At 40.8% G+C, this 13,151-nt stretch overlaps 1 protein-coding gene across 1 annotated transcript in view; it reads left to right on the top strand.

Annotated features, from left to right (window-relative positions):
- DIAPH3 (diaphanous related formin 3) overlaps positions 1-13,151 on the top strand; it is a 1,160,230-nt gene that overhangs the window by 308,069 nt on the left and 839,010 nt on the right. Inside the window, exons 7-9 of the mRNA XM_073614238.1 lie at positions 656-725; positions 7,858-7,994; positions 8,608-8,713. Of these exons, the coding sequence (XP_073470339.1) occupies positions 656-725; positions 7,858-7,994; positions 8,608-8,713 (313 nt within the window). The remainder of the gene's footprint in view (positions 1-655; positions 726-7,857; positions 7,995-8,607; positions 8,714-13,151) is intronic.

Here is a 13,151-nt window from a genome sequence, read left to right as displayed (position 1 = left end):
AATTATTCTACAATCATTTAAAAAAAATGATTTGCTTCCATTTACACTTTATTTATCAGAGCATATGTAGTGATATGTGGGAGGTCCACACTTAGTGTAAGTGTGATGTGTCTCTCTTTTTTTTTCTTTTTGTCAGAGAATGTCCTACCTAACATTTTGCTAAAACCTGGTGTATCAGTACTGCTTGGACTTAGAAGAAAGGAACAACCTCAAAAGTTTGTCCAGCAAATGTAAATGTTAATGCAAAAAAAAAAAAAACTTTGACAGTACCACGGTTGTTCTTATCGTTTATACCACAATCCTTTTCTGATCCTAAAGGCTGGAGCTGTGTGACTCCCCTTTGTAGAACAAAGAGATCTCTTAGTCCAGTACAAATACCTATTTGTAGTATTAGGAAAAAGATAAGACCTGCAACTCCATAGCCTTTTAGGATGCAAAGTTTTGAGCATCTGTAATAAAACCCTACTGTAGGTCATTACTCTTTTTTTTCCCCTCCACCATATGTCCCCCCCCCCAATTGATCAGGTGTATAAACTTTAATACCATTTTTATCCACAAGTACATGAATATGCACTATGTATATTTACATTTATGTTATGCTTTTAGTGTGTGTATATTATTCTCTAAAATGACTCATTTTTCTTTTCTCATTCAGCCATGAGAAAATAGAGAAACAAATTCAGCACAAAGTCATACAGTGCCTCAAGGCATTTATGAACAACAAGGTAATTTATATGCTGTAAATAATAAATACTGTTGTATGTTCCATGTTTTGCATTTTGAATGTTTCCGATCTTCTAAACTTTACTACTTTTGTTAACCATTGTGAGAAAACATCATACAATGGGAGTAATTGTAACTGCCAGCCTTGCAATGCCTCATGGGAAATGTAGTTCCACAACAGCTGGGGGGCCCCAGGTTGCCTACCCCATGCTCTAGTCTAGATGAAGGAGTAACAGAGACACATTTGGACAGCAAAATTGTCAGCCTTGGGGGAGGGGTGTAGTAGATGCACTAGCAGTTTTAGATACACAAACGAATTGAAGACAAACTCCAGCTAAAACTTTTTAGACAGTTGCAGCAACAGTTTTGCTCCTTTTGGGATAAAGGTCTTATATGAATAAAAGCTGACCGTTGTCATCCTTGTCAGTGTAAAATGGTTTGTTCCAACCTGCTACATCTGCAGACAGCTTGTTCTGTTGAAAAATAGGTGAAAGTAAAGGAAAGAATACTAAAAAAGCTAAACAAATGCAGCCATCACTTCTAAGAATCGGTAAGCTGCAAGATAATAAAGGTTTGCTTTTTGAGTTTAATACTACTTTAATTTTATGCTGCCAAGTATTTAAAAAATCCTACATAGTGAGACTTTTTCATGTTAGCATACTGCAATAAATTCATTTGGGTCCGTTTTGAAATTTGGGAAGATATAAGAAAAGTGCCAGGTAAGTGCAGATGACAATTATTTTCAATAAATCTTGTTTAGAAAAACAGATTGCAAACATTTTACATTTCTTCTTCTTTTTATATTTTATGTGCTTCTGGGTGCATAATACAGCATAAACTTCAAAACTTGAGTTAGAGTATGGCCAAAACTTTTTTTCTTCATAGACTTTTGATGGCTGTGATGGTACACATGTTTTTTAAGCTGATGGGAACATATTGGGTGAGAAAATGCACCCCTTTTAACATATGAGGTAAAACTTTAACACCCTTAATAAACCTTCAGAGCCATACACAGAAATCTTTCTGTGGGGACAGCCTTTAATGTTGCTTAGGGCAGTGGATCCCGCATGGGTGCTTACCTTGGCACTTACCTCTAGCAATGCGTTGTAGTCAGTCATAGGGTGATATACAGAGTCAGGGCAGTGATCCATCCCTTTGAAAACCCAATCCTTGAAGACCTTTTGTGGTATGCGTACTGTGATGAATCAAGGCTGAACTTTATTTATAGTAGAGTGTCATCACATGGCCAACCTGTGTGCTTCTCACTGTTACCTGTAAAAGACGGTGGCAATATTTAAATTGATTTTACCTTAGTGTACATTTTTCATATTTGGTGCTAAAACTCAGCCACTCAGAGCCTTAGTCTCAGGTGGATGAGTAGGTGTTAATCTCGCTACAGGCCACACAGTTTACGGCCACTTCCACCTAGAGCCCTTTTAAGGTATTCAGGTGCTTCCTTACACCCTTTTACCAGGAGAATATGCTGCAGGACAGTCTACACCCGGGTTGCTGCTTTCTCCTTCTGGACACGCTTACCCTATATGCCACACCCTACTCCATAGGTACCCCAAAGCTGAACTCCCTCACATGTAGCTTTAACGGAGACCAGGCCAAAGGCAGTCATTGCAGAACTGCAGGCGAACATTGCTGAACGCTGCTGAAGGCCCACATAACTCTCATTCTCAGCCTGACAATGCATCCTTTACATCAGAGCAGAAACTGTCTCTAATACCTATCTCTGCGTTCAATTGTAGCTCTATTTCAGGAACACACCAAGTGGGCCTATGTGACATTTTCGGAATTTTCTGCATCTATGTCAGAGCTCCTCGGACAAATAATCTATGTCCAGGGTTAAAAAATGTCCCTCCTCTTCTCCTACTCCCATTTTTCTATCTGAGACGCATCCTGATCTGCCGGCAGGCAGAAGGGAATGGTGAGGACATAAATGCATTATTGGAGGAAGCTGCAGAAGATTTTTCTCCATCAAAATGCTGCTATATTGAAGGAGCTTCATGCCACATGCTTGCTAATGTGGAAAGGCTCTTTATTGCCATCTGCAAGAGCCTTGGCATTGTGCAGCTTGATTCTTGGTCTTGCCATGCCTCTTTGGGTCCAGTGAGAGCTGCAAAAATATTTTCAAAACATTTCCTGTTCATAGACAGATTGTGCAAACTATGATAATTGCATCACTTCTAATAGTATTTTTACTCCCAAATTATTTGCCAAACTCTTTCCACTGGAAAGAGAGTTCACAAAGAAGCAGTATCTCTTTTGTTTATCCTGCTGTCTTAGTCTTGAACATCTCACGGAAGATGTTTCTTTTTTAAAAGATTCTGCTGGCACTTCAGTCCCAGAGATACTGAAGAGAACTTGGCCTTAAGGCTACTTTCACACTGAGTTGCTTTACAGGCGCTTTAGCGCTAAAAATAGTGTCTGCAAAGTGCCTCTCCTGTCACTCTAATGTGATAGTCCAAGGGCTTTCACACTGGAGCGGTGTGCTGGCAGGACTGGCGGGACTAAAAAAAGTCCCACAAGCATCCTCGGGATAGGGTTAGTATCTTTACTCTACCCAAAAGACAAAATTATCAGAATATATATGTACCTTTGTACTGTATAAATGTTACTTATTGGTGCTGATAATGAGGTTGCTCACATACTTGGAAGGGCAAAGTAGCTTGTATTTCCTATAAATAAAAGATTGCCTAATAAGTTCTTTTTCGTCACCTTTAAAAAATGTATCTAAAAGTACTAGTGAGGAAAAAGTGAGGAGGGGGGTCAAACTCGGAGGAGATGGACGTGCTGCCATGGTATGGAGCCATACAGTCAATATTGACTTTCTGTTTATAATCCCAATAGAGACACACCTTCATTAGACAGAATGAACATATTCCATAGTCTCCATGCCTTAGAGTGCCTTTCTTGTTTATTTTGGGCTGTGGGAACTAGGTCTTCTAATTTCTTGATTTCTACCACCCTACGTATACAAGTCCCTATAGAGGGGGGCATATTTTTTTTCCATAATAGTGGAATGCAAGCTTTGGTGGCATTCAGTAGGTGTCTTTTATTTTGAGGGGATATCTCCCTTAACGATCATTGACATTGGCAGTGTGCTTTGGAATATGTATTCAATGTTAAGGATGGGTATCTCATGACCACTACTGCCACCAGCACCAGGTACTGGAAAGATAGTATGTTGTTATGTTAAACTCTTATGTTGGTGCTATGTCATAGTATTACTTGAACTGTACCTTCTCTGGAATTGAAAATAAAAAAAAATATATATTTGAAAAACAAAGTACTAGTGAACATAGAAGATTCACTGGAAATAGGATATACATAGGAGAATAACCACTTACCATCCAACTGGTGGCCAGTGAACCCCTATATCCTGCTGATGCTACTGTCTAGCCAATATGTCCTGCCTCTTCTTGCATCCAAATTCCTCATCCACAGATCTATAGAGTGCATAATTACATATTCAATGAGCTACAATAGCTCAGATAGTAAGCATAACCGTCTATTAACAAAGCCCTTATACAGACTTGCCTATAACATCCGTCAGCAAAACATGGCACCATTCACTCAGCCTTAAAATCAGTTTTGACTCTAATGTCCGTTTTTGGCGCCAAAGCGGTGTCCTAATTGATACAGGGTACAGGTGATGCAGTGAAGAGGGTACTGGCGGGTAGGAGGCGGCTGGGAGAAAAGACCAGCACAATAGTAAGCCGTCTATACTTCCGCGCATGCGCCGACCCTCAGTCCGGCCGAAAGCGAAACCGGAAGCTCGCGCATGTGCTTTAGAGCCGGTGCAGGAATTGCAATGCTGAAAGGCAGGCATTCAGAGCATCCTAAAAATGGACGAGGAGAAGCAAGCATCAGACATCCAGCTATTACCCCCTATTCATCCACACATCAAAGCACTTTCACCCACCCTGTAAATCTGGATCAATCATGGATTATTGCTGATGCACTATCATATATATCATCTAGAACCTGACAACAGTGATAATCCCTGGGCTCCTGCCACCTCAAGCCCACCCCCTTGGTCAAGCAAAGAGACTGAAAAACAGCCCCCTTACCCCCAGAATGTAACCATGTAACCACCTAGGTTTTAGAGGAGGAAAACAAGAAAAAAAATATTCTGAACCAAATGGTGTACTAAAATATTTACCAGTCCCATTAAATGCAGCCTGACCAGTCCTCTAATAAAATGCAGCCCAACAGTCCTCCAAAAAAATGCAGCCTGAGCAGTCCCATAAAATGCAGCCTGAGCAGTTGCAGCCTGAGCAGTCCCAAAAAATGCAGCCCGGGCAGTCTCATAAAATGCAGCCCGGGCAGTCTCATAAAATGCAGCCCGACCTTATCACATCCACCTCTCACTCAGACAAGACAGTGCAGCCCGAGCGGCCATACTCCATTTGGCCACTCGGGCTGCTCTGTCTTCTGCCTGAGTGACAGGCCCAGCAGGTAGATCACCTGGCGCTCGCGGGGGCTTGGGATGTCTGTCCTCTCTTCTGCCGGTAACATGGTGGGGGGGGGAGGCGGGGCATTGCCTGGTCAGTATTCACTCCATAAGACGCACAGACATTTTCCCCCATAATTTTTGGGAAAAAAGTGTCTTATGGAGCGAAAAATACGGTAGCTCTTTATTAAATTTGACAACCACCTTTAAAAGTGTTCATATCAATCTTCTTCCCAAAAACAATGGTGTGTCCACAAAAGTGCTTCCCTCAATCGGCATTTGGACATACACTCGCTGATTATAATTACCTATCTCTCCCAAGAAAGGCAAGCTTGATTTAGGATACCCAGGTTGTTGATAGAAAATCAGCTGAAAACTCCCTCCTATGTTATGTATCAATGTTTATTCTTTTTCTCAGAAGGAATGTAAGGCCCCTTTCACACTAACCATCCAATCGGATCCTCCTGCTGGTTTTTCAGGTGGACCCGATCAGACCCTCCATTCAGCTTCATAGATTGGCAGGTGTAATGTGTCCATTTACTCCTGCCTACATCAAATCTGACCTGATCCACTAAAAACAGACAGATGGGGATCCGTTTCCATTCCATCTAGCAGTTGGGATCGGATGATAATTGGGTGTAAATGGACAGGCAGTCTGTTTACATCCAACCGCCCAAAAAGGAGGGTGGGCTGTGTCTGCATAAGCAGAGAGAACATTTACCAGCCATCCACCTGCTCAGTGGGGATCAGTGGACAGATGCCCCGCTAAGCAAGCTGGCGGAAAAGTCCTGATCTTTGAGACTCGCTGGATCACAGATTGGAGTAAGGGGTCAGTCCCGACCCCTTACCACATGATCAGCTGTCAGCTAATGACAGCTGATCATGTGATGTAAACAGAGCCGGTAATCGTCTATTTTCTCCTCGCGCTGATAGCGTGAGGAGAAAAAAAAAAAGCTGATCACCGGCGGCTGTCATCGGGACATCGGTCCCGATCAAGGAGAGCAGCCGCATGCTCATGTCTGCCACCTAACAGTGCCACCTAACAGTACACAACAGTGCCACCCACCAGTACACAACAGTGCCACCCATCAGTGTCATCTACCAGTGCCACCTATCAGTGCCATCTTATCTGTGCCCATCAGTGTCACTTTTCAGTGCCATCTATCAGTGCCACCCATCAGTACCATCTTATCTGTGCTGCCTTATCTGTCCCCATCAGTGCCGCCTTATCTGTGCCTATCAGTGCACATCAGTGCAGCCTATCAGTGCCGCCTCATCAGCGCATATCAATGAAGGAGAAAAATTACCTGTTTGCAAAATTTTATAACAAACTATGAAACGTGATTTATTTTTTTTTTAATTTTCCATCTTTTTTTGTTTGTTTAACAAAGAATACAAACCCCAGTGGTGATTAAATACCACCAAAAGAAAGCTCTATTTGTGTGAAAAAAAGATAAAAATGTAATTTGGGTACAGTGTTGTATTACAGCGCAATTGTAATGCAAAGTGCGCCAGCGCTGAAAGCTGAAAATTGGTCTGGGCAGGAGGGGGGTTTAAGTGCCCAGTAAGGAAGTGGTTAAAGAGCTATATACTTGTCAAATTTAATTTTTGAAGACTTGGTCTGACACGAAGTGTATTGCTTTTTGGATTGAAAGACATTGTTATTTACATTTTTTAGGATTTTCCTGTATATTGTTAAGATTATTTGACCACTTTCCTACTGATGTAAACTTGTGTGGAACACTGTAATTTATGAGGAGTTTTAAATGGCTCGTTTTGTACTCATTTTTGAGGGGTGTTAATACGGCTGCACTCTGGGAATTTTAATTTATTGTATGTTATTTTTGCGTCAGTTTTTATACATCTTTTGTTTGAGTGTTTTTAGTTAAGCACATAGTGGAATTTGTCATGATATCACAGAGAGACCAACTCCCTATTTGTCCTCTCCTCTCCTCAGATCCTTGCAAGGGACACCCTACTTAAGTCGAAGAAAATATCTGATCGCCAGTGCTTACACTCTCAAAGACCTAACTTCTCCACTTTTACACACTTATTCCACCAGATCGGTGGGAGTTTCCTGGGCATTTCAGCACTAGTCCTCTGTAGCTCAGCCATGTTAGGCTTCCACCTGGTCCTTTGTTCATGTCTTCTTAAAGTTCTTACAGGTGAATGTCCAATCATTTTCTGCAGATGTGGCTTTCTGCGGCAAGGTTTTTGCAGCAGCATTCTAAAGTTGGGTCTTACTGACCCTTGTTGATGTGGAGCTTTTGGCATAGTTCTTTTTGCCTAGTTGTTGGCCACCCTTCTCAGTACTTGCTTGGTGATGCCCCAGTATCTATAAATACATTGCCTGTGTTCTCTACTGCATGATTAAGATACAAGGAATTTGGACTTGCCTTCAAATTCTGTAACTGGGAGTACAGGATACAGTCCACCCTCTCTTTCATTCATTGGTTACTTTTTATTGCTTGCTACAATGGAGGACTCATGGAGTGGGGTTATAGGGGAAGCACCCAGGTGGCGTATCCTCAAAAGCCTTGCCAGTTATTACTGTACTTTGCTTGTGTCCTGTATTGTACTCCAAGATATGAAATTTACAGGAAAGTCACATTGTCTTTTTATTTGTAATTCTATGAATTGTTGATTACATGCCCTTTTTCTATATATTACAGTATGGCTTAGAAAGGATCATGAGTGAAGAAAGGAGCCTTTCTTTATTAGCCAAAGCCATGGATCCCAAGAAGCCTAACATGATGACTGACGTAGTCAAGTTATTATCTGCCATTTGTATTGTTGGTGAAGAGAACATGTAAGTACTTATGTTATTCACAATAAGTTCTTGTTCTGTTTTCTAGTAGAATGCTCATCAATGATGAGAAACGGAGTTGGTTTGGTTTCAAAATATTTTACTGAAACGATAATTTTCAAGGATTTTATTTTTTTTCATTTAATTTTTTTTAATAGTTACAAGTTAATGTGTTCTCATCAATAACAATTACAATGTAATTGCTTTATCTCATCTGGGAGATATACAACAATTGCATGGTAAGATGTTACCTTTGAAAAGTGAATTAATTATGCCTTGTTCGGTAGTGTATCTCTTACAGGACAGAAGTACACTGTTAACATGCAATAAATATTTTTTACCCTCACTTCTGTGCAAGAGTGAATTGGGATTTCTTATGTTCTTTGTTCCAAGCCATCTGCTTGAAGTGATTTAATTAGATTTGGTGAATTTATGAAGAATACTGAAACAAGACGATAACAAACAATACTGTCATCATAAACTTTGCTGTGTCCTTGCAGCAATCTGCTAAGTTTATACTTTTTTAGTGTTATAAATTGATTTTGAATTTTTGTGTTGGCTGTTTGTTACAATGACATTTTTATCTTTTGCTATGATGTATGTTGTTGCCTTCTAGTTTGGAAAAAGTCCTGGATGCTATAACCACAGCTGCAGAAGAAAGGGGAATTGTTAGATTTAGCCCAATTGTTGGAGGACTACAATATAATTTTCTTCAGCTCCAGGTTTGTATTTCTATAATGTTTTTATTTTTCACCCTCTGAAATATGTATTTCACACATGGATGTTTAAATTTAAAAAATCACTTAATGCTTTACTTATTTGCTTCTTTCTCTTCTTAAATTTTCCTTCTCTGTCTATAGCTGATTTTTTTAAATTATGAAAAATGACCTTTGGCCTAACAACCTTGGCTGCTCATTTCAAAACAAGGCACTTGACGTGTGTTTCCAGTAGCCACTAGGTACCCTTTGAGACCTAAATGAAAAGATATACCAATTTCAGTAATATATCTTTATTTTGATCTGGGATGAATAACAGTGATCTTCAGCATTCAGATTTTGTATGAAAATCCTAAGGTTTTATTCACCCTTTATTGAAACAACAATTATAGTAACATGCTAAATCTGTGCATTGTAATACACGACTTATTCTTTGCATATACAGTAATAATGAAATGTTACCATTCCAGTCTGTAATGTTTTATATCATATGTTATGGAGTTTTTCACATTCATGTCACAAGACTTTTTTTTTTTTTTTACATTTATTTTTTGTTGCTGGAACAGTTGCCATGACACTGGAACATAGAAAGACTCCTACTGCATGTCAATAGACTTTGATAGCCGTCACCAGGCTAAATCATAGCTTTTAGATTCAGTTCAGAAATATATTTTTTTTTCAGGGAATTTTGAAAAAAAAAAAAGTCTTATATATTGTGCTAAATGTATGAGTTTATCCTAGGTAATTTTCTTCTCTGATCTGGCTGCTCACTGTATGCCAGTGCCACCAGCCATTATCTCTGGTCACTGACCACAGTAGTACAGTGTCCCCAGACCAGTGCTACCAGTCAGTGTCCCTAATCACTACTGCCCACTCACAGTGCACCTGTTCACTGCCACACCAGTCGTGTCCCTGATCACTGCCATACCAGTCATAGTGTCACCATAAGGACTTGACATGTGTGATGCTCTCTGAGGAGTGATCTGTGTGCGGATTGCTCTAAGGAGAACATTTGACCGGCAGTGGGGAGGCCTTGTATCACCTCCTCACCACCTGCTTTAACTCCTTGAACTTCACACAAGCACCCCCTTTCACTTTATTGGGTTGAGATTGGTGGGCATACAGGGAGTATAATGAAGCAAGGTACCGCAGCCGTGGCATGTGTACACCCCCGGCGGGTGCCTCTGCAGCTAAAAGTGGTATCGGTTGAGGGGCAGTAAAACCACAGCTCAACTGCAAGGCTTTGCCACCCCCCCCAACCTCACGTGTGAATGAACTGAAATATCGCAGCCAGTTATTGTCTCCAATTACTACCACACCAGTCAGTGTCACCTAACCAGTATATCTAGAATCACCGTTCCTGATTTCTACCACACCAAACCAGTGCAGCCAGCAACAGTTTTCTCGGTCACTGCCACACTAGTCTCAATGTCACCAGGCCAGTGTATGCCAGCAACAGTGTTCTTATCACCGCCACACCAGTCGCAGTGTCACCACGACACTGTAAGCCAGCAGCTGTGTCCCTGATTGTCATCACACCAGTCTCAGTGTCACCAAACTAGTGTAAGTCAGCAGCAGTGTTCCTGATTGCTGCCGCCACACTAGTCCCCAGTATCACCAGACCAGTGTAAGCCAGCAACAGTGTTTCTAATTGCCACTACACCAGTGCGGTGTTGCCACTGCCTGCTGACTGTGCTTACACTGGTCTGTTTATTGACCACATTTCTGCCTGCTACCTAGACCAATCCTGAGTCTGTTTGCTGACCATGTCTCTGTCTGCCACCTGAACTGACCAATCTGCACATCGGACTGACTACCAGAAACCAGTCCCAGCCGTCCCCTGTGGACAGCTGCACTCCTGGAACTACAAGAGCTCTTTTGTTCTCCCTATCTTCAGCCTCCTGTACTTTCTGGCCAGTGAACATGGCATTCGTGGCGTAGCCTCGTACTAGTGAGCTAGCCTTGCTTGGCTTCCAGGAACTGGGAGTGCTATAGGTGACACTAATGAGCAAAGGATGGATCCCATGAAGCCACACATCAATGTAGACCCACTGGTATTGGAATGAATGGCAGTCTTAGTCTGTGCTCCTGCCAGGCCACACTCCCAATGTGTTTCACTGAGCAGAGACCAGCTCCTTCCCTGGCCTGCATTCACAGTGGTGGACACAGGATTGCTTTCCCTTGTAGCCTGAGCGGCACACATTTTCCTTTACTGGTTCACAGTGACAGTAAGCAATATTCCCTGACCACTGGTACAGAGGTGACCAGTACAGCATTTTGATTTTAAAACAGTTGGTTGATTTGTGCGATACTCTAGACGAGTAGAAGAATGTGTTTTTGGTTGTAATTCTAAGTATGCCTATTCTGTGTGTTAGAAATATCTTGACAACTTTGTGTAAAAAAAAAAAAAAAAAAAAAAAAAAAATACACATATTCCAATAACTTTGTGGCCAAAAAATAGTCTTCAAAAGACGCACTATATCTTTTAGATAATACACCCGAGGTGGATGATTAACAGAGCCTTGGCAATCAAATGAAGCAAAGATAGGAAAACTCTCGTAGGTAAAAGGGTACAGGACAAAGTTAGTCCTCACCTAAACAAACTAACCCTATCGACTCCATTCAGCATTGAATTTGGAGTCATTAAGGATATTATTAATAAACATCTCCCTGCTTTGTTTGCGGACAATGTATGTGCAAATATACTGCAGGGAGGTATCACTATAGTACCCCGGAAGCCCCCACATTAGGCCATTCCTTATCTCCCAGTTTTTTTTGCCAGTAAGACCATGAAATCAGGTGGACATATCAAGGGTGGCAACAAATTCTGCTCATCAGTTACAGGGAAAGAATATGACATAATTTCTTTCCATAATTGCAATACCAATTATGTTGTGTACCTGCTCACTTGTGACATATGCCATATCCAATATGTAGGCAGGACGATGAGACGTCTCCGGGATCGTATTAATGAGCATATATACAGTGTGGCTAAAAACCAATCAACCAATGTGGCCTAACATTTAAATTTTTGCCAAAATGGGGATGTTTCAGCCATGCGTTTACAGGTCATCAAAAAAGTGTTGGCCCCTAATAGAGGTGGTGATGTGTTTCGGAGGTATTTTGGATTTTCCAGCTCCAGACTCGCATCCCACAGGGGTCAAACTGGCCTGACAAGTCGCCTCCCGTTCTGTGCTATGGAACCGTTCTAAGGGGAGCGACGCAAGTCGCTTCGACTTAGAAAAAGGTTCCTGTACGACTTCGGTGGCGATTTGGGGCGACTTGCATAGACTTCTATACAGAAGTCGTTTTGCAAGTCGCCCGGGCAGTCGTGTGCAGGTCGCCTCGGTGAGGCGACCTGCAAGTCGTGTTGCCCCTGTGTGAATGGGGTCTAAGTGTAAGTATGCTGTGTGTGAGAAATAACATGTTAAAATGATGACTTTGTGAAAAAATAAAAATAAATAATTCTTCAGTTTACAATTTTTTTTTTACAGAAAATTAAAAACTCAACATGCCTCTTAATATATACCTTTTACTGTCTACTTTCTAAAAAGGGGTAATTTGGGGGTATTTGTACTGACCTGCATACAATGCTGTACTGCATACAGTATTGTTTGTATTGTACTGCTACTTAATTTTAGGGCTTTAAGAAATTAGATATTCAATCAGTACATCAAGATTGATCAATTTTAAAATGTATATAGTTTGTAGGTTCTATAACTTTCACACAGACTAAATACTATACATGGACTTGGGTTATTTTTTACCAAAGATATGAGGGCAGAATGCATTTTGTCCTACATTTTTGAAGAAATAATATTTTTTTTATTCATAACATTTTATCTGAAAATTTGTTTTTTCCACCCTTTATATAGCAAAAAAAATTAAAAAACCCAGTGGTGGTTAAATATTGGCAAATGAAAGCTTCCCAGTGGTGGTTAAATACTGGCAAAGGAAAGCTTCTACCTGTTAAAAAAAATGAATAAATATATATATATAATTCCTTTGGGTGCAGTGTGTTACATGGCTGAGGTTAGGAAGGGAGAGTCCCCCCAGTGAATATTTTGGTCCCTTCTCCTTTCATATGTTCTGGCTGATTATCTGAAGAATCTTTGAGAAAAAATTAAGAGGAATAATTATGGGTATTGTCCTTAGTAGGTACCATAGCTTGGGTGGAATTACTTTTTAAAAAGAGGCCATTTAACCCTCTGTAGACAATTCAAATTTTGTAAGATTGTTTATTTCCTATGGGAAGTTGGCTAAAAATCTGTTGAAGTTAAAATCAAAAAGTTGTGCAGTAGAGGGCAGAATATTAATCCCCAAGTATTTCATGTAGTCAGAGGACCAGGAGTATGGAAATCGGGCATGTTTTTTTTCATGGAAGGGGGAATGTTGAGGCCTAAGATCTAGGATTTGGACTACATAATTAATAAGACACCACTCT

This window comes from Aquarana catesbeiana, linkage group LG02, assembly GCF_042186555.1.
Source record: "Aquarana catesbeiana isolate 2022-GZ linkage group LG02, ASM4218655v1, whole genome shotgun sequence".
Taxonomy (NCBI): Eukaryota; Metazoa; Chordata; class Amphibia; order Anura; family Ranidae; genus Aquarana; species Aquarana catesbeiana.
This window is presented reverse-complemented; position numbering and strand designations above follow the sequence as displayed.